The sequence below is a fragment of the Theropithecus gelada genome, chromosome 20, assembly GCF_003255815.1.
Source record: "Theropithecus gelada isolate Dixy chromosome 20, Tgel_1.0, whole genome shotgun sequence".
NCBI lineage: Eukaryota > Metazoa > Chordata > Mammalia > Primates > Cercopithecidae > Theropithecus > Theropithecus gelada.
In genome coordinates, this window is record NC_037688.1 from 5336413 (window position 1) to 5361834 (window position 25422).

General features: G+C 37.2%; 1 protein-coding gene across 3 annotated transcripts in view; it reads left to right on the forward strand.

Annotated features, from left to right (window-relative positions):
- The window catches only part of PHKB (phosphorylase kinase regulatory subunit beta), a 227564-nt gene that overhangs the window by 184428 nt on the left and 17714 nt on the right, over positions 1 to 25422 (forward strand). For 2 of the 3 annotated variants that reach the window (XM_025371409.1, XM_025371407.1), the window contains 8 exons: positions 217 to 299; positions 504 to 594; positions 9402 to 9463; positions 9552 to 9714; positions 10871 to 10952; positions 12919 to 12976; positions 15206 to 15296; positions 18446 to 18648. In XM_025371409.1, coding sequence (XP_025227194.1) covers positions 217 to 299; positions 504 to 594; positions 9402 to 9463; positions 9552 to 9714; positions 10871 to 10952; positions 12919 to 12976; positions 15206 to 15296; positions 18446 to 18648 — 833 coding nt within the window. Of the gene's footprint in view, positions 1 to 216; positions 300 to 503; positions 595 to 9401; positions 9464 to 9551; positions 9715 to 10870; positions 10953 to 12918; positions 12977 to 14139; positions 14231 to 15205; positions 15297 to 18445; positions 18649 to 25422 lie in introns of all 3 variants that reach the window. The other variant, XM_025371408.1, reaches the window with a different exon arrangement.

The following is a 25422-nucleotide window of genomic DNA, read 5'->3' on the forward strand; positions in this document are numbered from 1 at the left end:
TAAGAATGAAGTTTGAAATCATTGAACTCCAAGTGGTGTTCAGGGTAACTTGCATGTACCCAGAGAACCTGCTAGAGCACTTCTACACCTAAGTAGTCTAAGTTATTCAGGGTTGGATTGTGAACTGTCTTGCTACATAAGAATTTTGTTGGCTCTTTGGCACTCATGGTTGAGCATCCTGTTCGTCTCAGATACTGTGTCATTCTGTTTTGACAGAATGCACTGCAGTTCATTAAACAATATTGGAAAATGCACGGACGTCCACTTTTCCTTGTTCTCATCCGGGAAGACAATATAAGGTAGGTTGATACAAGAAGTAAGGTGCAAGTGTCTCACTGCCATGAACGCAGTGAGCCCTTGGGAAGAAAGGCCTCCTTGGATTTTTTTGTATACTTCTTAGTAGGTGGTAGAATACTTTGTATATATAAGGGGCACTTAGTATTAGATTATTAATTCACCATTCTGATGTTAATCTGTACATTTTGTTTATTTATATTTTTTAGAGGTAGCCGGTTCAACCCCATATTAGATATGCTGGCAGCCCTTAAAAAAGGAATAATTGGAGGAGTCAAAGTTCATGTGGATCGTCTACAGGTAGCCTTCTGATTTTCAGTATGCTTCTATTTTCAGGACAGTTAATCTATAATACAGCTATGTTTCTTAATATATGTTCTATTTAAGGTTTTTGTCTTAAGGTTTTATTCTCTACCTATCTTCCTATTCCTATTGTCACCTTTCCAGTTTATCTGATACCACGAAGTCAGATGCTTAAACACTTGCAGCGATTTCCTGTGCAGAATTTTAACTTCAGTAGCTCATCTCTAAAAGCTAGGTCCATAGTGGTGAAGTGACCTGCTTTATAACCTTGGGCTTTTAGGGGCAGACTGGCTGACTGTTGGTCCGGTGCTCTTTTTCCTGCTTTATACTAACATCCAACCTGGGAATAAACCTTGTTCTGTTCAGAACTTCACAGCATTATCTTCACAGCTCCTAAATTACAGAAACATTCTTTGGTTCACTGCTGGTCATAACAGCCTCTCTGTCCACAGTTCTCTCCTCCTAAACACTCTTTGTGCTTCAGCCAATACAATAATTACTGTGTCTTGAATTTTGTGGGGTTCTGTCCCTCTGCTCACACCATTTTCTCTGCCTGGAATATCCTTCCTTCTTTCAGGGTTACTGGGCTTTGAGGTCTTACCAGACTTTAAGGGCAGCTCTACAGAATCATCCAGACGCAAACATACTTCTATTCTTCAACATGCTTTCGTGACCTTTAACTACTAAGATTGCGGTCTATTATATAGGCTTATATAATTTATTTCTGTAAAATAATAATGATTATTCCATGGGGTCTTTCACATAGTAGGTGCTCAATATTAAATAAGAAAGAGGAAAGTTTATAAAGAAAGACCTATATAGTGTTATAAATGGCATGTTTGCATACTCATTCACTGGTGATTGTATTTTGCATACTTGATTTTCACCTAGGCATTTATCTTTTTTCCTTTATTTTCTGTTGCTTTGTCTTTTTGTAACGCCTCCTGAGGCAATTTCTTTGATTTTTATATTGCAGTTCTTCTATTGAGTTTTGCATGTTGGCTATCATGTTTTAAATTTTCATTTTTCGTAGTATCCCGTCCTATGGATATTTCATGGATGTCATATTTTATCTTTTCTGAGGATATAACCTAGAGGTTTTTTTTTCTTCTTCAATTTTCCTTTCCTCTGCATTATGACTTTCAGGGGTTTTTCCCTCAGTCTTTCATGTTGGAGGCATTTGTCAGATGTCCAGTATTCTTTAGCTATTTATTAATTTTTAAAAGTGAAGAAGTAAAAAGTTCATAGGAAGCTGTGTGCTTGGGTACAAAGATTCTCTTTTTCTTTTGTTACTATTTCAGCTTTTGTTTTTGATTCAGCGGGATACATATACCTGGGTATATGCATGATGCTGAGATTTGGGGTGTAAGTGGTCTCATCATCCAGGTTCTAAGCACAGTTCCCAATAGTTTTTCATTCCTTGCCCTCCTTCCTCCCTCCCTGCTCTAGTGGTCTTTTTTTTTTTTTTTTTTTTTTTTTATACTGCCCCAGTATTAGGATTCGCTGGGTTGAATGGTAGTTCTGTTTTAAGTTCTCTGAGAAATCTCCAAACTGTTTTCCACAGTGGCTAAACTAATTGACATTCCCACCAAACAGTGTATAAGCATTCCCTTTTCTCTACAGCCTCACCAGCATCTATTGTCTTTTGACTTTTTAATACTAGCCATTCTGACTAGTGTGAGATGGTGTCTCACTGTGAGTTGTTTTTTTTGTGTGTATTTCTTTGTTTGTTTGGTTTGTTTGTGAGACAGGGTCTCACTCTGTCACCCAGGCTGGAGTGCAGTAGAGTGCACAGCTCACTGTTCCCTCAACCACCCAAGCTCAAGGGACCCTCCCACCTCAGCCTCCCAAGTAGCTGGGACTACAGGTACATGCCGCCATGCCTGACTAATTTTTTAGTTTTTTGTAGAGACAGGGTCTTGCTGTGTTGCCCAGGCTGGTCTCAAACTCCTGGGCTCAAGTGATCCTCCTGCCTCTGCCTCCTGAAGTGCTAGGATTACAGGCATAAGCCACTGAACCCAACCTCATTGTGGCTTTGATTTGCATTTCTCTGATGCTTAGTGATATTGAGCTTTTTTTTTTTTTTTTTTTTTTTTTTATGTTTCTTCCTGTGTTTAGGAGAAAGATTCTTGATGAATTCACTTACAAGGTGATCTGATGGCAAAAGCTCTTTTTTGTTGTAGAAAGCCTCAGATGCCAATATCTGGAATTCTTTTCTCTAAGGCTTTTCAGTCTACCCAGAAAGTACATCTCTAACATCATGACCAAAGGACATACACTTTGTTTCCATATCCTGAGAGCAGGGTGAAGGAAGGAAACCAGGGATCCCACTGTGAAGTATGCAGTCTTCAACCAAATCCACTGTTTAATCCTTGTATCTCCTGCTCTCCACTATGCCTTATACTCTTGAGTACAGTGTTTTTAACCAGAGAAAAAGCCTTTTGTCTCTCAAAAATCAGGGAGCTGAAAGCAGATAGTAACTCCCTAAGTGTTCAGGGAATGGAAAGGAACTTTTGGACCCAGTCTTCCTACGTGGAATGTCCGTGAATCCCAGCAGTGTCTGGGTCTCAGGGTCCTGAGGCTCTTTCCTGTTCTCTTTGTCCTAATGGATTTATACCTTAGTGGGTTTATACCTTAAACATTTTTTTCCACTATTATTCGAGGGATTTTAGGAAAAACAGGAGTTAAATATATATCTTGGTCATATTAACCAGAAATCTACTTTTGATTTTATACTTAAATGTCCCTTCCATTCCAGGATGTAGCTAGGCATTTTTCTATTCCTTTTAAGAAATAAGTGGGCCTACATGGAAAAGAAAAAAGACCTAGATAATTTTGAAGAGAAATATAAGATTTGAATAAATGATGGGCTATACCATATCCTTGGATAAAAAGACTGTTACAAAAATGTGAGTACCTCCTAAATTAGTCTACTAGTTCATTATAATCATGGTCATTTCAGTGGAGTAGCGCTTTTGGCAATTTCATATGGTTAAGGGCCCACCAGGGAAAGGGATTTCAGTAAATACTTCAGACTTTTAGATGACCCTCTTGAAAAGCTATACCTTTGAGTAAAAGGGAATCAGAAATAGTTCACTCCTCACAAAGGGTAGTGGATAACATCCAGAACCTCAAAATATTTCTACAAATATGTACAATGTCTGTCTTTCATTCAAAATGATCAGGCATGCTAGGAGTGATCAACAACAGAGAGCCACCTACATTGGTTCAGATATTAGAGTTATCAGACATAGACGTCAAAATAACTACGATCACTGTGTTTAAGAAATTAGATAACAAGTTGGAGAATTTTATTAGAAACTTCAATGGTATATTAAAAAAGAATCAAATAGAAATTCTAAATGAAAAATTCGGTCACCAAAATTGAGGTCAGTGAAACAGTGTAGTACTTATTCACTATAATTGATGGCAGAGGATAGGTAACTCAGAAAAACACCCCAGTATACACACAAGAACTTAAAATAATATGTGATCAAGGAAACAATGAATTAATGGTGGATGTATAGATTATTTAATATATAGTTTGGGGAAAATTAAGGAAGTTAGAGTATCACCTCACATCATACACCAAAATACATTTCAAGTGGATTAAATGACTTAATTTTAAAATACTTTCAAGCTTTTATTTTGGGCATATCATAAGCTATCAGTTTTAGCCCCTAAGGTTGACAAATTCTTAGTTTTGTGATGACTTTGAGTTGAAAACAATTTTACTTTACTTTGAAGTTTAATATTCTGCCATGTTGTGGAAAGTTTTCATTTTATTTGAAGAGTCATAGACAAATTATAAAGACAGTGCAAAATGCGGTGATTTTCTCTCAAGTTAATAAATTGAAGGTTTCTCCTTTTCTTTTTATTTTCTTTTAATGTCAAGCACAGCATAGCGTTTTAAAGTTAGAATGATATCCTTTTTAATCCTGCATCATCTGAAATTGGGAGACTTTTTGCTTATATATCCTTATACACAAAGCTCAAGTTGGTCAAGACCTTAAGATATTTCGTCTAATCCCCTCCTTTTACAAACAGAACTAGAGCTCTTTGTAGGACAGTAACTGTCTGTAGTCCTAGGACTAGTTACTGCAGATAGGAATAGAATTCATGGTTTCCCATTCCTAGTTCACTACTTTTTATACTCAAGCACCTGAACTTTCATCACTTTCTTTTCAGCAGCAGAGTTTAATGTCTACTTCACTACCTATCTCATTTTCCCATTTTTAGTTGTTTCAGAAATTATAGGAGAAAGAGGTCAGTAGTTTTGTCATGATTCAAATAATTTTACTTTTTTTTTTTTAAACAGAGTCTCACTCTGTCACCCAGGCTGGAGCACAGGGGCGCGATCTTGGCTCACTGCAACCTCCACCTCCTAGGTTCAAGCGATTCTCCTTCTTCAGCCTACCAAGTAGCTGGGACTACAGGCGTGTGCCACCACACCCGGCTAATTTTTTGTATTTTAGTAGAGATGGGGTTTCTCTACTATATATATTATGTTAGCCAGGATGTGTTAGCCAGGATGGTCTCGATCTCCTGACCTCATGATCCACCCGTCTCAGCCTCCCAAAGTGCTAGGATTACAGGCATGAGCCACTGGGCCTGGCTGAGTTTTACCTTTTTTAAAAAATGTAAATGGAAGTTCACCATTTGTGTTTTTACTTTTTCCTTCTTTTATTTAAATTAAAAATATTTATCAAAAGCAAAATGTAAGTACATAACTGTTCTAGACTTATAGTCATCAGTAGCCCAAAATGTCAATGATATTTTTGAAGGTCTTCTGAATTTAAATATGTACTTTGCTATCTCTAAAAATTGTGGTAAAACATACATAACATAATTTGCAATCTTAATCATTTTTAAGTGTCCAGTTTAGTGGTGTTAACTACATTCACCTTGTTGTGCAAACAATCTCTAGAACTGTTTTCACCTTGCAAAACTCAAACTCTATACTCATAAACAACAGTTCCTCATTCTCCCCACACTCCAACCTCCTTTTTTTTTTTACTAATATAATCAATGAAAATGGCATCTATATGGTCCTCTTGGGTTTTATTTCAAATCCTTTCAAATTTCCGTATCCCCTGATCCAGTTTTACTCATTACTAGGATCCCAGCCTCTTCTCCCAGCCCCATTACCCAGGACATCTCTCCATGCAGTTTGTTGCTAGTCATGCTTTCCATGCCCCAAATAGACTTGGTTTCCAAATCTCTAAATGTAATTGGAGTTTTATGCCCTCATGCTATGATGGTATTTTAGAGTTGCCTTTTCTTTTTTTCTTTCTATGTCATACTTTAATTTTACAGCTTAGGTGAATGTTTCGTCTTTAGTGAAGCCTCCGGGACTGGAATTAATTTCTCCTTTCATTGTCCTTCTATGACATTTTGCTTGAATGTTTGCTATAGCTCTTGTTTCATTTTATGTTTAGCTAGTTTCTTCTGCCTGCCTCGCTCTGTGGTTTGTAATCTTTTTCAGCTCAAGGTTCACTCATCTCTGCATCCCCAGAGTACTCTCCTCACTACTGTTATCTGTGGGAAATATTTAAATATTGCCTCATTGATTCAACAAATATTTATTGTGCTCCGACTGTAGGCACTAGGGATGTAGTGATGAATATGATACACAAGGTTTTTGACCACATGGGACTTAAATTCTAAAGGGAAAGCCCAACAGAAAACAAAGGTAGGTTGGGAGAGTGATGGGAAGGAATGCAGTCTTGGGTAGGATGGTCTGTTGGAAAGGACCTGGTGGGATATAATTGAGTGTTTTAAATATTATATTGCATTTGACACATACAGTATTATTTAATTACCATGAGAAATAGAATACTAATGCCTAGCAAATTTGTTGTTAAGTTTGCTTTTTCCAATACTAATATAGGAGCTTCTACAACCAACTGAATTTTTTTTAATCAAAAGCCCCATAGATTATTAATGGAATTTAGCATTTGTCTATTAACTCAGAGTAAACATTTATTTTATGGGCTAAATTAGAATATAAGGGTGAGTAGGCTAATAAAATGGAAATTATTAAATACAATTTTTTTCTGTTTCAGCATTAGCTATAAGCTTTAAGAATTAAGTAATTCTTGACTCTCTCTTGTCTCTGATACCCTGTGTTACAATTTATTATTAAATCCTGTTGTCTCTATCCTCAAATTGTATCCAGAATCTAACCACTTCCCATCACCTTCAGTGCTATTATCATGGTCCAAGCTACCATTATCCCTCACCTAGGTTTTTACAGTCATCTCCTAAATTCCAACTAGACATAAGACAGCCTGTTCATGCTCTGCCTGGTCATAGGCAGTTTATGTCATATATCATAAGCCTCCAATGATTTCCTCTCTCACAGAAACTGGAAACCACTGTTCTTCAAATGGTCTATGTGCTCTCCATGGTCTGGACCTACATCTCTTAATTCATTTCCTACCAGCTGCCCCATCTACTCTATTTCAACCACATTTTCCTCCTTACTGCTCACAAAGACACTAAGCATGCTCCTGCCTCAGGACCTTTGCACTTACCACTCCCAGCCCCATACACTCTTCCCTCAGATCCATATCATTGACTATAGTCCTTTCTTCAGTTTCTGATTACATGTTACTTTATTAGAGAAATCCTTTCTGATCACCTATATGAAATAGCCAACAACCCTCATCCTACTCCCCTGCCCTGGTACTCCCCATCCCCTACCTTTCTTATTTCCACTTTGCACTTATCACCATCTGACATAATAAATACATATATGTAGTAATAATATATATTATAATTATTATATACATAGAGTCATATGCCACATAACAACATTTTAGTCAATGATGGACCATGTATACAGTGGAGATCTCGTAAGATTTTAATATTGTATTTTTACTGTACCTTTTCTATCTTTAGATACACAAATACTTACCATCATATTACAGTTGCCTACAGTATTCAGTACATGTTTGTAGCCTAAGAGCAATAGGCTGTGCCATATAGCTTAGTGCTTAGTAGGCTATACCACAGTTTGTGTAAGTACACTCTATGGGTGTTCACACAACAACAAGATTGCCTAATGATGCATTTCTCAGAATGTATCTTGGTCATTAAGCGATGCATGACTGTGTGTGTGTGTGTATATAGCTTTTTTATTGTCTATCCGCTACACATACCTTTAAGAACAGTTTCAAGAAGGCAAGAATGTTATGTATTTTGTTCATGCTGTATCCTCAATATCTAACATAGTACCTAGTAGGCCTTCAATAAATATTTGTCTAACAAATTATTTAACTGAATAGCAAGATGTATACATGCTAGCCTACATATTAGGAAATATCATTCGATGAACCTGCCTAGGCACAGACCCTGCTCTTAGGGAACTTACTGTTCCAGAGTGACCTGTCTATAGCCAGGCTAGTAAAAATGTGCAGATCAACTGCATAGTCGACCTTTCTCACTCAAACTCAAGGAAACTTTATTATGATTGCTATTAATATGTCCATCCTGTCATCTGTAAATGGACATTTGTTGATCTACTTTATTTATGAGTTTCCACTAGAGGAGAAGGCACTACTGCTCTGGGTATTTAGCCAACAAAAGCAACATTCCCAGTGTCCTGTTTCTTCACATTTGAGATGAACAGTGAGAAAATAGAGAAAATAATATATGTTATAAATATTGTATAAATATGTAATAAATATTGCCTTATTTTTAAGTAATAATTTATGCCTTGTTTTTTATGAGCACATTTCTCAATTTTCTCTGACAATTCATCAGATAATTAGAAGTGACACATAATGTTAAAAATCATTGTAGGTTTATCATTCATTTATACTGTTCATACTGTTCACCGTGAACCACTGACAAACACAAACAATGTTTCAGTTCAGACTCATTTAGTTTGTTCAGCCTATAATCAGAAACTAATGGAAAATAAAATGACCAAATATGGGTAGCCATACGCCAGAATGTAGAGAAGCATTGGCCTGGATAACCAATACCTTCATGTTCCTGAAAAAAATGGAGTCTTGTCGGTATCCTATCATTGGATGACCCAGAAATACATTACAGTAGCAGAATCCAAAGTGCAATTTCACATCTTTTCCCAAAACAATTTTAGTATTTTATGTGTTTTCTAATTTGGATATTTTATTTTACTTTATTTATTTTTTGAGACGGAGTCTCGCTCCGCCAGGCCAGAGTACAGTGGTGTGATCTCGGCTCACCACAACCTCCACCTTCTGTGTTCAAGTGATTCTCCTGCCTCAGCCTCCCAAGTAGTTGGGACTACAGGCACGTGCCACCACGCCGAGCTGATTTTTGTATTTTTAGTAGAGTTGGGGTTTCACCAGGATGGCCAGGATGGTCTTGATCTCTTGACCTCATGATCCGCCCGCCTTGGCCCCACAAAGTGCTGGGATTACAGGCATGAACCACTGCCCCCCAGTCAGAAATGTAATTTTTTTTAGCATTTTAATGGTTACTGAATTATTTTAATTCCAGCTTAAAAGTAAATGCCTGCAATTCTAAGAACAGAGAGTTCATCTCATGTTGACCTATTTATAATGACTCATAAACTTGTAACTTGATGTGTATATTCTATTTAAGGGGTTTGTGTGTGTGTGTGTGTGTGTGTGTGTGTGTGTGTAGAAACCTGTGTGATTTTCGAATGTTCAAGAATTACTTCAGAACTGTATATATTTTTACGCAATTTTTTGAAGTATTACTTAATTACAGAAGGGTATGCACACAGGCCATAAGAGTATAGCTTGATGTATCTAAGAGTTTCTAATCCTTTTTTGATCACGTTTTAGACCCTAATATCTGGAGCTGTAGTAGAACAACTTGATTTCCTACGAATCAGTGACACAGAAGAGTAAGTCCCTTTGGGTTATTTCATTTTGGGTTTTTTGAAATTACATTAGAAAAGTAGAAAATATGAAACCTTTTCTTTTACTTTCTAGGCTTCCAGAATTTAAGAGTTTTGAGGAACTAGAACCTCCCAAACATTCAAAAGTCAAACGTCAAAGCAGCACCCCTAGTGCTCCTGAACTGGGACAGCAGCCGGATGTCAACATTAGTGAATGGAAGGACAAACCCACCCACGAAATTCTTCAAAAACTGAATGTGAGACAGATGCAGTTCCCACATGGCCCTCGGTTGCTGGGGCAGAGGCTCCCAGAGTCAGACCATATGTCTTTTTGTCCTCTCAGTGAAGGTAGCAATTAATCTGGAGGTGGATGACTTGTCTACACCCAGGACAATCATGAGAAGTTGTTCTCTTGGTCTAACATCTGCATAGATATCTTTAAAAATGCTTAAGAATTGCAGGTGAATATGTTTGTCTTGGATACACAAGTATGGTATGAGCCATTAAAGAAGTCAATGATAGTTGCCTGTGGGTTCTCCAGATTTCTCTTTCAGAGCCCTCTTTCTTCCTTTCTGCCCCCATCTTGTCTCCTGCCCCAGTGTTTAGGTGTAATGCTTGCTTTAGGTCAGTCCTGTCACTGAGTAAAGCAGTCCTTTCACTGCATTCATACAAATATTTTAGCAAATGAATATTTATCTTTCCTAAGGTTACTTACGTTTCAGAAGAGTAAGGGTGGATAGGGTGTAGTACTGATTCAAGGAAACGAAATTCTCCCAGTAGAGCAATAAACACTGTGACGTTTTGTTTGGGGCGTACAAATTTGAGCATGTAGAGCAAATATATATCCTTCCAGATGTGACCAATTCTTGTTGATGGATATTGTATAGATCCAAATAAGCATGAATAAGATATAATATGGCATAAAGCACATAGCACAGTGCCCTAATATGTAATAAACACTCGTAATCAAGTCCCCTCCTATCATCTATCTCTTCACAACAGTTTGCTAGCAACATGGTCTCCCATTTACCAATAAGAAGAATCAAGAAGGGAGTGGTTAAATGACCTGGCAAGTCTCTCAGAGAGTGGCAAAATCAGTATTATTGCTTGTAGATAAAATATTTTCTGTTCATTACTTATCTTGTTTTCTGGCAAATTTAATTATTAAATCCTACCACCCCAGGAATCCAGCTTGTCACTTGTCTACCCTCTATCTCTAAGATATCTAAGGTAAGTATGAATCGCTGTATAATGTCATCTTATGCTTTATATTATATCAATGATAGTTTATCTTTCCTCAGTTCATAGTAAAGTATTTCTTCTCTGCATCATGTGGTTTTGTGATTAGTTACCCTCTGTGGTAACTCCTGTACCCATTTCATTTCAGTTCCTCACTGTGATTTATATTTTCAGGATTGCAGTTGTCTGGCTAGCCAAGCCATCCTGCTGGGTATACTGCTCAAAAGAGAAGGCCCCAACTTCATCACAAAGGAAGGTAAGAGTGCATGTCTAAGAGAACATTTTAAATAAGAGGACCGCTGTAGCCTTGAACATATATCAAATATGCATAAGCTATCCACTAAAATGTTGCAAGTTATTTCCCCCTTCATTAAACCTTCTTTTTCACTTTTGAATGGAAAATGTTCATTCATACCCCCTAAAGTGGAGGAGACTGATGTATGAACCCCTAACTGGCTTTCATGCAGTGATGCTTGATTGTTTCTCTGATTGTCTGAAAAGTATTGGAGCTTGGATTGTACCTGTGATTGTTAACCTCTGATGAATTCCATAGTTATTTATTGACAGTTTCTATTTCCAGTTTTATCTTCTCTAATTTTTCAAGAATAACATCGAATTGTTATGTCTATAAAAATTAGCTCCCTCAAGATAGCGCCACTGCACTCCAGCCTGGGTGACAGAGCGAGACTCCATCTCAAAAAAAAAAAAAAAAAAAAAAAATTAGCTCCCTCATGATCTGCAGCAGCCATTTGGAATGGAACATGGCATTTAATAGAATTGTGCTCGGAAGATGGTTAATAAAAATAAATCATTTGTAATTATATCTATGTCCACTCTGCATTAAGGATGAAACCCAGTTATCCCCCAGATTCACACTTGCATGTGGAGTCACCATTGTAAGGAATCTTTAAGTTCTCCACCATGGTCCACTTCTGACATTTTGCAATACAGAATAATGCAGAATACAGTTCAAGTACTTAATGTCTAGCTATTCAAAAATCTTTGGCTTATTTGAAAGTACTCTGTTAAGAGGTGTGTGTTGATATGGTTAGAACTGAAAAACAGCAGTGGAATTAATAATACATATAGTTCTGGTAATTAACCGAGCATAGTTATTTATTCAAATGAGATCTACTTAGTTTTTGCCTTATTATAGCTAAGAGATAACCTTCTTGAGTATTATACATGTGAATTGAATCATTTTCCATTTCTTAGCTTGTTAAAGGCAGAGGAACTTTTAGCAAATTTCAAACAGAATCTTGTATATTTCTAATTAGTCTTAAAACTGTAAGTATAAGCAGAATCTCAGTTGTATTTAGGACATTCACTGAAATTTGCACTTTATCTAAAACAATAGGATTTTTAAAAATCAAACATTTCATTAGAAACCTAGAATTCAGAATGGCTGTTTTTTTAATTGAAAAGTTTTAGTGCTTTTAAATAAAAGAAAATTTATGTAAAATAGTTTATAATGAAAATGCTAAGGGAATGACTTTTTAAACCATTTTTATAAACTTGAGAATAATATTCATTAAATGTTTTAAATCTATAAAACCTTATGTGAAACAGTGAAAATCATATGCATCTACAGAATCCGAATATAATTTTATCTAATTTGTTAAAAGGCTATAAAAAGTTTAGAGTGAAATGTTAAAGATCTTGTTCTTTATCTTTGTTTTCTTTTTGGTGCTCTTTCCTGTCACATTGTGATTTTACGGACAAAATCGTGGCCAAATTATGAAACCCACTGGTGTCTTTTGATCAGTAGCATATGTTGGAATGATCATAGCCCCATGTACATAACAAGGCCTCAGTAAAGTTTTATTGAACAAATAAATGAAAAGTCATATATATTAGAGTCTACAGTATTTGTTCAATTGCTAATTATTTTACTATATTCTCTTTTCCTCTTTTCTGCAGTAAATTAAAATAGCATTTGTATTGTTAAAAGTTTAGATTGCATATTAATTAGGAAAATAGTTGAATTTCAAGAAATAAAGTACCAAAATTATATACTCAGACTAAATACTATCAAGTGCTGGAGATAGTCACACTCTATATATTTGAGTTACATATTTAAATATGTCAGTTCAGAACATTAATGAATCGATGTATCAACTCTAGTGAAGCACAGTGAAAATTTGAGTACTTTTAAGAGGAATAAATGTGATGGATTTAATTAAAAGTTTTGTTCAACAAAGACTCTATTATCCAATGTCTAGGTACCGTTTCTGATCACATTGAGAGAGTCTATAGAAGAGCTGGCAGCAAAAAACTTTGGTTTGTATTAGTGTCCTTGTTGTTACGTTTTATTTTTGTGTTGTCATATTCGATAGCCTAAAGAAAATGGACCAGTCTTAAAGATGGTTATTCATCCTAATTTTTACTTTGAACCTCCAAGGTTACAGCACTTCCTAAGAATGTGCCTATGTAGCATGTCTCTCCCCGCACCTCCTCCACCAAAATTCTGAAAACAAAGACACTGTAGGGATTGATCCTGAAGAGTATTCACTGGAATGATATGCTAAGAATTCTTTCCTACTCTACACCTTCTCTGCCCCAGCAAGGTGCTTTAAGTTCTGTTTTTTAATTTAGGCAACCTGTTCTGCTATTATAGAAGGCCATGAAAAGAGACCAGTGATTTATCTAATCATAAGCAAAAATAATATACTGAGAAGGCTATTCTCTTGTCACTTAAGTTGAATGAATCCCAGTGATTGTAGCTGCTTCATGAAAAATAACCAATTTGTTCTACAGAGGTAGTCTCTTCCCAGAGACTGAAAAAAAAAGAAGTAGGAAAGTTTAAATAAATAAAGTTGTTTAAATTCACAATTGAGTAGGAATGCCTAAATGCATGGCCCTCTGCATTTTGATGTAATTCTACAGAAATGTTTTACTAGCTGAATCTAACAAATATTGAAAGTCAAAGTGTATGTATAGATATATATACACATGCACACATTTTTTAATGATATGTTATCCACTTAAAAAAAAAAAACGTCTCAAGAATGTCATAAGAAACTCCCTTAACCTCAATGAGCCTCAGGTTTCTAATCCCTAAAATAAGAGGATTAGATGAAACAATCTCTTAGAATATTTCAATTATATTTTTATCATAAATATACCATTCCTCCTCAGAAGAAATAATATAATAATCCTATAGTTAAATCTTTCAAATTTTCACTGTAAATTCTTAGTACAGTAAGACATCAAGCCAATAAGTGATAGTTCTGGTAAACTTTCTTAGCCAGTAAGTTTCAAGTGTGGTCTATAGTCTTATTTTTGATTAAGCACATCTGTTCTTGCTTTATGTATTACACTTTATGCATTTCAGATAAATCATTAGCTAGCAAACATTTAGAATACTGACTGTTATGTTTGGAAGAACTGGAAGTTGTATTTACTCTATTTTCCCTTTTATGGCTTTCCACTGACACACCCAGGTTGGCGGTGCGCTACGGGGCTGCATTTACCCAGAAATTTTCTTCCTCTATAGCCCCACACATTACTACTTTTCTGGTACATGGGAAACAGGTAACATGCACAGAATTTGAAAACCCAAGCTGCTTGAAATGTGTGGGCTTATTTGCACTCTGAAGGTTAAACATGTCTTTTGGTCTTAGAGTGTGTGGGTGAAAGCTTCTCTAGAAGTAGGAAGTGTTTGTTTCACTAACTTTATTAGTTATTGACTGAATTTTCTTTTAGTCATCTATGTTGAAATTAAGAAATATAAATGTTTTTTGTAAGTCAGCTTCTGTGGATATCCTGAAATACCTAAAGATTGCAGCCAGTTTCAAACCTACATTTTTATTTTACTTTTTCTATCTAAAAGCTCCACGTGAATTTTTACTTTTGAGGGAAAAAAATTATCTGATGTATTGCATGTGCTGTACTTTAAAAAAAAAAAAAAATCTGTTCTCCCTAGGTTCTAAGACTTTTTCAGTAATATAAAAATAGCAGTGTGAATTTCTTCCCCCAACATTATGACTTTATCATGAAAAAGAAATACTGGTATTTCATTGTAGCACTTTCTAAAATTCAGTACTAAGTGAATCCTCTAATCCAGAGATTTGGTTATCTAGGCACCAAAAGAAACATGACTTAGAATGGTTATAGAAATAGGTCACATGTACTAGTGACAGATTTAGTAATGAACTTGTTAATGCAAAATCAGAATATCCTCTTAATTCCTCCTATACACCCTCCCTCCCTAATCAAAATAATAACTAGGTTTTCTTTTTTTGCTTTTTAAATCAATAGTGTCATCAGTAATATTTTTGTCACAGCTTGGTGGCAGGGATGAGGTGGAGGGATCCCTCCCTAATTCTGAATGGTCCTGCAGTCTGGGAAATTTCAGCTGTTAGGTTCAATGTCCTGGGCAGTGTTTCCTCCAAATGATGATGTGAGGATTCAACCGTGTATATTTTAAAGATTACCCAGTCAGGGCCCGATGCATTCCTCATATTTTAGATTTGTGAACATCTGGCCTGCTCTCTTCTTTGCCCCCAGGTCGGTTGTACGCCGTGCAGCAAGTCTTTTAAGTAAAGTAGTGGACAGCCTGGCCCCATCCATTACTAATGTTTTAGTGCAGGGCAAACAGGTAAGTATTTGCTTTTCAGACACTTATTTGGTCCCAGTGGCAAAGATTTCTGGCTAGGACCCTTACTTTTAAGTCTGGCAAGCCTCAGTGTCATAGGCCTCTCACTTTCAGATTTATAAGGGCTCAGGCATTGCTACGAAAGTCTCCTTCCCCAAGCAAAATCTAGTCAGAAAGATATTAAATGGGCCTTCCCCTTTTCCTGCTGCACCTTAGAGCTGTAATCTTCAACTCCTGTGTTGAGATCAATGCAGATGCTAATGTAGAAAATGGACCAATAACTACTAAAGTACTCCAGACAAGTTTCGGATAGGCAGAGCAGAGGTAGGTGAACAGCGAAGGGCACATATTCCCTTCCGCTCCACATAAGATCTCCCTCCTTAGAAAGCATGGTGTTCGTGCCCAGCCAGGGTCTCTGCATGCCAGTGCCGCTCCCCAGATCCCCTGCCCCAGGCCATCTCTAACCCCAGCTCCTCCCCATTCGCCAGGGCCAGCTCTGTCACCTCCTCCTCACGGAGCCATCTCCAGTTAGCAGTGGTCTCTCTCTCTGGATTCTCACAATAGGTCTGTGACAATTCCCACAATCTGCCCTGGGTCCCAGTTCATTTGAATGTGTGTCTCTCACCTCATGGTAGGCTGTGAGCCCCCAGGGGTCAGAGTCTGAGTCTTGTCCAGTACACATCCCAGTGTGCCCAGCATGGGGCCTTGCTTGGAAAAAGCACTTGGTGAATGTGGGTTGAATTGAGCCTGTGCATGTGGGGTGTGGCTGCTCATTTTCTGTTTTGTTTTCTATAAGCTCTAATTTACCTGGCTGAATCATCCTTTGATTAGAATGAAAACCTGTTCACTTACTCTCCGTCTCTTCTCTGTGAATATATGTGCTTTATTGTGTTTTCCTGAGAGTTAATCTGGGGATATAATAAGCTTTAGTAATATGAAGTACTTTAACGCTCTTCAATGGAATCAACCCATTGGTCATATTTCAGGGCTCTTAATTCATTAAGATTAAAATTATTCATCCTTATATTTAGCTTTTGAAATGTTAGAATAATAAGCTATTTATTGTTTCATGTAATATTTAATAATTAAAAATAATTGTACTAATAAAAGATTCCTGCTGGGCATGGTGGCTGACACCTGTAATCCAAACACTTTGGGGGCCAAGGCGGGAGGATCACTTGAGGCCAGGAATTCAAGACCAGCCTGAGCACATAGCAAGACCCTATCTCTGCAAAAAAAAAAAAAAAAAAATAGCTGGGCCTAATGGCACATGCCTTTGGTCTCAGTGCCTTGGGAAGCTGAGGTAGGAGGATTGCTTGAGCCAAGAGTTTGAGGCTGTAGTGAGCCGTGATCATTCCATTGCACTCCAGCCTGGGCAACAGAGCAATACCCTGTCGTTTAAAAAAATTAAAAAGAAAAAAAAAATCCTAAGAAAAAGTTAAATCACTTCATATATGTTATTTTTTCCAAATTGTTGAGAGGTAGATTTTTTATCCCTGTTTGTTGGCTAAAACAGACCAAAATACAGGAAGTAACTTATCTAGTGCCTTTTCTCACCAGAATTCTTGCCTCCAGCGAGAGTCTCATATTTTTGCCCTGAACCAAGCCACCTCTGAAAGAAAGTTAAACAGGCTTTGAGAAGATATTTTTCCTTGGATTTTAGATCCTTGTAGCATATCTGAAAAGAGAGTTAACTCTGCATATGAACATTCAGAAACTTTTGGAGATATTCAAGGTCATTGGCACCTGACACTGGGAGAAAGGGTGGGTTAGGGTTGGTCCTGTCCAACTACACAATATCTAAAGGGAGCTTGTAGCCTGTGGTCCTGAGATTCTGCTCCCACATCCTGCCCTAAGGTTGTACCTGGACCATTGCTCATCACACTAGTATGTCTCCCAGGGTAAATCACTTACAGAGCTGGGCAAGACTTGGAGGCCAGTAGCTCAGCTTCATTACCAGAGGCATGAAGTCCATTCTCTCACCGCACCTTACTTCTTTACAATAAAGAAGTAAGAACAGAGCATTCGGAATTTTTCTGAGTGCCCTAAGCACTGAAGTAATATTGTTTCTACCAAGCACATTCAGATCACCTCAAGCTCTGTGGAATGAAATCATGGCTTAGTCATCATTGCTTCCAGAGGCAATGATGTGCCTTCTGTTTGTTTTCTTCTTTACACACTGACATTTTAATGAAAGTATTCACACTCAGACTAACTGGTTCATGCCACTTGTGATATAATAAACCAGCAGTTCGCAGTTTTCACTCCATTATAAAATTGAGGCAATAGACTCCATGTTCTGCTCTCTTCCCTCATCTCTGTGGCCTTTGATATGCTATTGTTTTTTCCTGCCTTTTATGATGGTACACTGTACATGGAAAAGAGATGGGAAGGGGTACTCAGGGAGAAGGGTGGCCTGCGGAGTCCCCTGGGAGCAGAATGCCAGGGATAGAGGAGAGAGAGAGACCAGCCTATTCCCCTTGCCAGCTTCAGCAGCATTCTGCTCAGAGTTTTTTTTGGCCATTTCGCTCTGTGCTCTCTGGTGTCCCAGGCTGTGAACAGCCTGTTCCTTCCCCTCCACAGGTGAGAGATCTGTCACCACATATTTTAACCCTCACCAGGCACCTTGCATTATGCCCGGAAAAATGAGGGCTACACAGGAACTGGGTGGCGTCACACCTGCCTTTGAAGCATTATAGTGTTGTTGAGGCAAAAGAATCTGCCTGAGAAACTATAAAAGAATCAAAAAGTGTATCTCTCAAATACCAAATTGTGGAGACTGTGCAGTAAAGTGAAACTCTTTAACCTATTCTGGTTTCTCTGGGGAGTTTCTAGTGCTAAAGTCATTCAGAATAATTTTAACTTATTAGTTATTTATATTCCTTCCCTGCTTTTATCCACTCACCTCCACTCCCCTAACTGGAACCCTCACCTGCCCTTATATTTGAGACTAGACTGTGAACCATCATGATTTCCAGTGGGAGTCACACTTTGAAAGCCATTTTAATAAACAGCAGGAACAGTTATTCTGCCTAATTCCCTAGCTTATATAGAGTAATTTCAGCCTGCCAGTCATCCTGAGCCTTGAGTTTTTTTTATTTTTATCTTTTAGTAGCTAGGAGAATTTTACAATAAAATTCTGTCACTTGTAGGTAACTCTGGGTGCCTTTGGGCATGAAGAAGAAGTTATCTCTAATCCTTTGTCTCCAAGAGTGATTAAAAACATCATCTATTATAAGTGTAACACCCATGATGAGAGGGAAGCGGTCATTCAGCAAGAACTGGTCATCCATATTGGCTGGATCATCTCCAATAACCCTGAGTTATTCAGTGGCATGCTGAAAATACGAATCGGGTGAGTGAAGTCCTTTGCATTTGCATAAAGAGAACTGTTCAAGTTGTCCTCTAACAGACCCAGCCTCTCCAAGTGAAGCAATGTTCCTGGTGTCTGGTGAGTATTCAGCAAAGTGCACCTGTCCTCTAAGCCATGCAGGCAATATCTGGGGGTATGCAAAATAAATGCTACTAGCCTGAAAGAATCCTTAACATTTATTTCATGCCTGAATTAGATATAGTGAAGTAACTCTGTTGTCTGGTAAAATCAAACCCCAGAAATTTCAACAGCTGTGTCGTGTAAAACACTAAGCACAGTACTTGCAAAAATTCCTAGAAATAAAATGAATAGGCCTTAAGAGAGGAATGATTTTCAGTAAAACTGTCAGGAGGACACATTCAGATAAAAATTTGGTCCTTTTAAGAATATTCTATACCCATTTTCTACCAAAATCTAACTATTGATTTTTAATATTGTTGTTCTTGGAGAAGAAATCAAAAGTAAGGCTCTGATGATCTTGAATATTCGTAATCAAGAATTTTATGAGGCAGCATGTGTAGGAAAAGTTAACCAGGCTCTGGGATTCAGCAGAACTGAGTCCAAGTTCCGCCTGCCATTGTCATCTCAGTAACCTCGGATAAATGACTGAACCTCTCTAGCCTCGCTTTAATACCAGTTTCTTTGTTTTATATGAAAATGAAATGAGATATGTTTTAAAAGTCTATGACAAGCTAAGAAAGTATAAATGTTTCTTTTTTAAATACATTTTTGATTGTATAAGTATCATGTGAGTATGTCCTGATTGTAAAAGAGCCCAATGGTATCTGAGCTTATAATGTAATCTAACATGTGGCCAGCTTTGGAGGGTGTTTCTCAAGTGTTTGAAAAGAATATACATTCTCTGTTGGATGCAAACATACATGTATGTGTATGAGTGTGAAATAAGTGCTAACTGTAAAATTGGAGTTTTATTATCTTTACTGTCTGTATTTGATAATTGGCTGCTGATAAAAGTCTTAATTTCTCATTACAATTGTGGTTATATCAATTTCTCCTTGCATTTTTATTTTTATCAGTTTCGCTTTATGTAGTTTTTTGTTTTTTGAGATGGAGTCTCATTCTATCAGACAGGCTAGAGTGCAGTGGTGCAATCTCAGCTCACTGCAACTGCCACCTCCCAGGTTTAAGCAGTCCTCCCACCTCAGCCTCCCAAGTGGCTGGGATTACAAGCATGTGCCACCACACCCAGCTAATTTTGTATTTTTAGTAGAGACAGGGTTTCACCATGTTGGCCAGGCTGGTCTTGAACTCCATACCTTTAGTGATCTGCCTGCCTCAGCCTCCCAAAATGCTGGGATTACAGGCGTGAGCCACCTCACCTGACCACTTTATGTAATTTAAAACTTTGGTTTTGTCCATGTCACTTCATAACTTTTACCAATATATCTTCATGTCATTGATTACTTTTCAACTTTTTTTTAAACTTCAAACATTTACAAGAATACAGAGACTGATATAATAAAGACTTACATGCCCGTACTATCACCCAGCCTCAACAATACTATCATCTGGTCCGTCTTACTTCACCCATACTCCCATCTACTACCCACCTGTCCCCACAGTACCCTGTCAGTTTTGAAAGGCAAATCCATATCTTCTAATCTGTAAATACTTAAATTTGTATCTCAAAAACATAAGAACTTCTTCAAAACATAAATGCGGTACTGTTACCATGCATAAAAAACAATTGAATTATGTTTGTCAAATATTACTGCCATACCTTTCTCCATCTGTCATTAGAAGGGTTGGGGAGCATGAACTCTGCATCACTCACACTAGTGACTAGTTCCAAATCCTGGTTCTTGGCCCATGATCTTGGGAAAGTTATCTAATTTTGCAGAATTTCAAGCAGCTTGTGTGTAAACTTACAGAGTTTTTGTGAGGATTATCTGAGATAACCCAAAGGGCAAGCACCTAGAAAATGGGCCCTCAGCAAACATAGATCTCTTCCTCTGAACATAAGAAAGGAGAACTCATTTGCCTGGGATAGTCACTTAAGTTACTGGCAGAAATGGGAATAAAATTCAAGGCTTTCCACTTGTAACTCTCAAATTAGTGGTATCCAGAGAGCTGAATTCAGTGGCAGGGGTGGTTTTGCCTTAGGGGAGGTAGAAGATTTTCCGTGGAGGAGTTACGCGGCAACTGTCTACCATTTGTCCTTATCCCAGTGTCTCTACCTTTGCTGGTTCCAGTAAACAGCACCAAGGGCTCAGTGCATATTCACTAGCTCACACATTTGACTGGCTATTAACTTCGAACAACGACATCTGCCCTGGTCCTACAAAGAAGGATTAGTCTTCAGGAAAATATTATTTCCTCTACAAATACTGACATTGAAAGTATGACAAAATATAATTTCAAATTATTCTTACGCTTTGCCTCCTAAGCCAATGTTGATGCAGCAACAGGCAGGCAGGTTTGTATTTCAGAAAGCTTTTTTTCTGTGGTTAACATAATGAGGCGCTCTGTATTTGACAGAGGTATCCTAGAATATTACAAGGAAGTGAAAAGTCTGCTCTAGACTTTTCTGAACTTTTCATAGCATCTTAATATTAGGTTGGTGCAAAAAGAGTTGTGGTTTCGCCCACTGCTTTCAGTGGCAAAAACCATGATTACTTTTGCACCAACACAATATATCTACTGTAGTATACAAGCAGCCAACTTAGAATCATCCCATTTTCTCGGTCTTGTGATGAATTAAGGTACAAAATCTCATTTATTTGGTCTGTTAACTTGTACCTACTCAAGTTCCTTACACTATAAAATGCTAAACAGTACTGATCCTAGATTGGAGGCCTGGCAGACAAAAGAACAACAACAAAAAAATCTGACATCTGGCACATCATAGTTACTACATGAACTCGAATACAATATGGATCATAAATTGAAATCATGTATGAGAAGTCATAAAAGCCATAAAGTTTTAGAAATAAACACTAAAGCCTGTTTCTGTGAGATAATGGCAATGGTATACAGAAGCAAAAACATGCAGAAGTACGTAAGACTGAAGAATAAGAACACTGGAGTTAGGCAGACCTGGGTGTAAATCCCAGTTCTTCCACTTACTGACAAAAACAGCCCATGTACACTCTCCAAATCTCAGTTTATTTGCTGTAAAATGGTGGTTCTAGTGCCTACTTCGAAGTTGTTGTAGGGATTAAGTCAGATAATATATGTGAAGAATTTTTATTTTTCTTCTATTATTCATTGCTTAGCATATAATAGATATTCAATAAATAGTATTTGTGGCTACAGTGATGGAGGAAGAGGAAGAGGATGGTTTACTAGAGTGATCTTTTGAGTGCAGTGATCACGTTATTTAAACTTGTCTCCTCTTAGATCATTACTGGAAACACTGCTAAGAGATGTACGATTGTAAGGCAACCTGTCCTATACTCTGATATGATTAACTACACCATTCCATTAATAACTCCATGGAGAAAAGTGCTACATCCTGATATCTTCTGTATATATGACTGGACTTTCATAAAAACAAGGCCCTGTTTAACTTGGTCATTTCCTGAAGGACATGATTTAATTAAATCTTCTTTTATACTTAATTCCAATATCATGTGGCACAAAATCAAGTATGTTTATCAAAATTAAGAGCCATTTACTTCTCTAAGAGTACAGAGACATGCTTTCCTTTTGCTTTTCCTAAATCCCACATTACTAGCTCAAAGCAAACCACCTGACTCTGCTTATATACCATATGTTAAACAATCCAATATTTATTGAGCATCTCTGATGAACGAAACTATAAGACAGACAGGAAGTAATACAAGATCTAGTTCCTATCCTTAGCAGAAGTAAATTTCTTAAATAAATCACTCCTTAATAAAAAAAAATAAAAAAATAAAAAATTACCAGATTGCTCCCCAACTGAAATTGTCCTAGTGATTAGAACTGATCTTGTGAGATGCACATAAGAGTGAAATATACATCATAAGTCAGGCAGGGACACTATTAATACTCACGATGAGAATATAATGCTACAATCCCAGAATGAGTTTCAGGATGGTGAATAATTAAGGTTTCATAGCAAATTTCTTTATGAGTCAGTTGACTGTTAAATACTAAGTCACATGCTGCCACCGGACATTTTTACTTTGGGTGACACAGGATAAGGAAAAATGGTATGTCATTTCTCATGGAAAGCACTGAACATACAGAATAGTAGATATCAAAACGGAAAGAATGCTATTTTTAGAATAAATACTCATTCCCATGAATGGAAAGAAGCATCAGGTTAGAGTTGAATTCAAGGAAGGGAATTACATGAGACTTGTAGAGGACCTAAATTAGCTTAAAATGCTGAATAAGCAGTAAAGGAAAAACTACTATAGACTGAAAAACACAGCAGTGTAAAATCTTGGGAAACTGTTTGCCTTCACTCTAAGGCTTTGTTTAAACCTCTGCAAGGATGGCTGTCACTTGAAAAGGCTCCCCGAACTAGAACACTTATTACAAAGAATGTGCTTTGGAAGACTTATAACCTATACTTCTCAGTCTGTCTCAGATCAGTGCCTGAGTCTGTGACAATAGAGTACTTTTATACCGTGTACGGAGATGGAGAATCACATTTCTTTTCATTTAGAGTTAACTCACATGAAAGAACCATTTCTTTACCCTCATATGGAGTCAAGAGGTTGGAGTTGAAAATATCAGGGCAAACAGACTGAACAAATCAGGATATAACTCAAAGTTCTTATAACTGATTCAAAATAGCTCCAAATCTTCGAAAGAAACTATTTTAAGGGATAAGAGTGAAGGTCAAATTCTATGCAGGTAATTTACTTTCAATCAAAAGAAAGAAGAGACAAAGAAAGATAAGGAAATTTGACTGAAATATACTGTAGCTGAAATCATGCAAATCACTTTAAAATAATAAGCTAAAGTAATTTATAAAATAATACTGAAAAATGTAACTTAGAAAGTGGAAATTTCCTAGAGAAAGTAACTGACACCAATTTGATGTATATTTCTCAGATACTTTTGCACATGTACATTACACAGATATATATGTATGGTATTATTGTTGTTTTATAAAATGTGGAACAATACACTGCATCTTTTTTTTACATTTAATTTATCTAGGACATTCATAAATGTCAGTATATAGGACTTTATCTTGTTCAATGTAATGGTAGCACAGCATTTTATTATATGGCTAAAAACCAATTTATTCAAACTATTTTCTACTAATGAACATCTAGGTCGTTCCCAATGTTTTCACTATTTCGAATAATGCTGAAATGAAGACTGCTGCAAAATATATCTTTATGGTACTTGTGTGAATACTGTAAACTCCTTGGATGAGAACTGATGAATTACGATGTATGCAGATATTGCCAAATAAGCAATGTGTTTTTCACATGTGATTTTGAAGGAAAAACGGGTAATAATGTTTAAAAAAGTACTTCACATTTACATGTAAAACTAGTGGAATGAAAAGGAGCTCAACCCGACAATAAACAGAAAAGGAAAAAAGTTACCCTGGTTGGTAACAGTGGGGCTATCCCTGCTTTGGTGTCCTCGTTGGATGTGGTGATTCTAGGTAAAGAATGTGAAGATGTTTTGCAAGGGCAAAGCTTCAACATTATCACTGTGGTATTTGATAATTTGAGGTCCTCTCCCCATGACATTTGGAGAACAGCTCCATCTGGGGAGTGCTTTTTACACACCACAAATCTCAAGGTGCCATAGGAGGAACCTCCCCCTTCTCCCAACACACACATACTCTCTCTCTCTCTCTCTGTCTCAGTCACTCTTCTGGTCCTAACACACATACTCTCTCTCTGTCTCTCTCCCTCTGTCTCTCTCTCTCTCTCTGTCTCACTCACTCTTGTCTTCTGGTCCTAAGTTTGCAAAGGCCATGTGCTCTCGCAAGAGAAGTTCACCCTGGAGGAGGGGGCCCTTTCAGCCATGGTTGAGTCCCCTGTAGGCCCAGTGGAATGATCCCAAAGCGTCTCTTATGGAAACTCCATCTCAGAATCCTGTTGGGGTTGTATCTTGCAATCTAACATGGTGTCACCTCTCCGTCACCTGGTAGACACTCATGACACCTGTGGCAAATACCCTGAAATCCCCTCAGACCTATGCCCACAGCACTCTCCCACCACAGTAACAAAGATTTGGGAATGCTGTTTCTTCTCTAGGGATATCAGACAATTTAAGGTAACTGTCATCCTATCTGTGGGGCTTGTGATAGTACCCCTCTGAAGAGTAAAAAGACTCTTTTGTGTCTTCTATGTTTTCATTAGACTTCATCCTTAATAAATTATATTAAGACCTGAGCCCTTTTAAGTGAATGGGCCCCTTGCATATTTGTTTATTAGCAGCAGCAAATACATACTCAGTATGTTTCTTTACAAATTTTACCTTGAATTAGTCCGTGGAAGGTTTTTCGTTTGCTTAAAATTGGTGAGCAAATTACTCATTTATAGAGTCCTTGAATGTCAAATTTCCTATAAATTGTTGAACATATTTCTGAGTTAGTCCTTTGTGTATTGTACTGGTTGTGGCACAATTTTAAAAGAAAGGTAGGGAGGGGATTTATAGAATGTGTTATTTTTTTACTGCCTTATGGTACAATAAGCACATCAGACTCATTCTTACTTGGCTTTTGGGTATTGTTTCTCTCTTTTAAATGTTAATTATGATTAAAGAGATTGATTGATTGGTCACGTTTGATACCATATTCTTCTTGGAATGCCAGCATTCACTAGGCTGAAT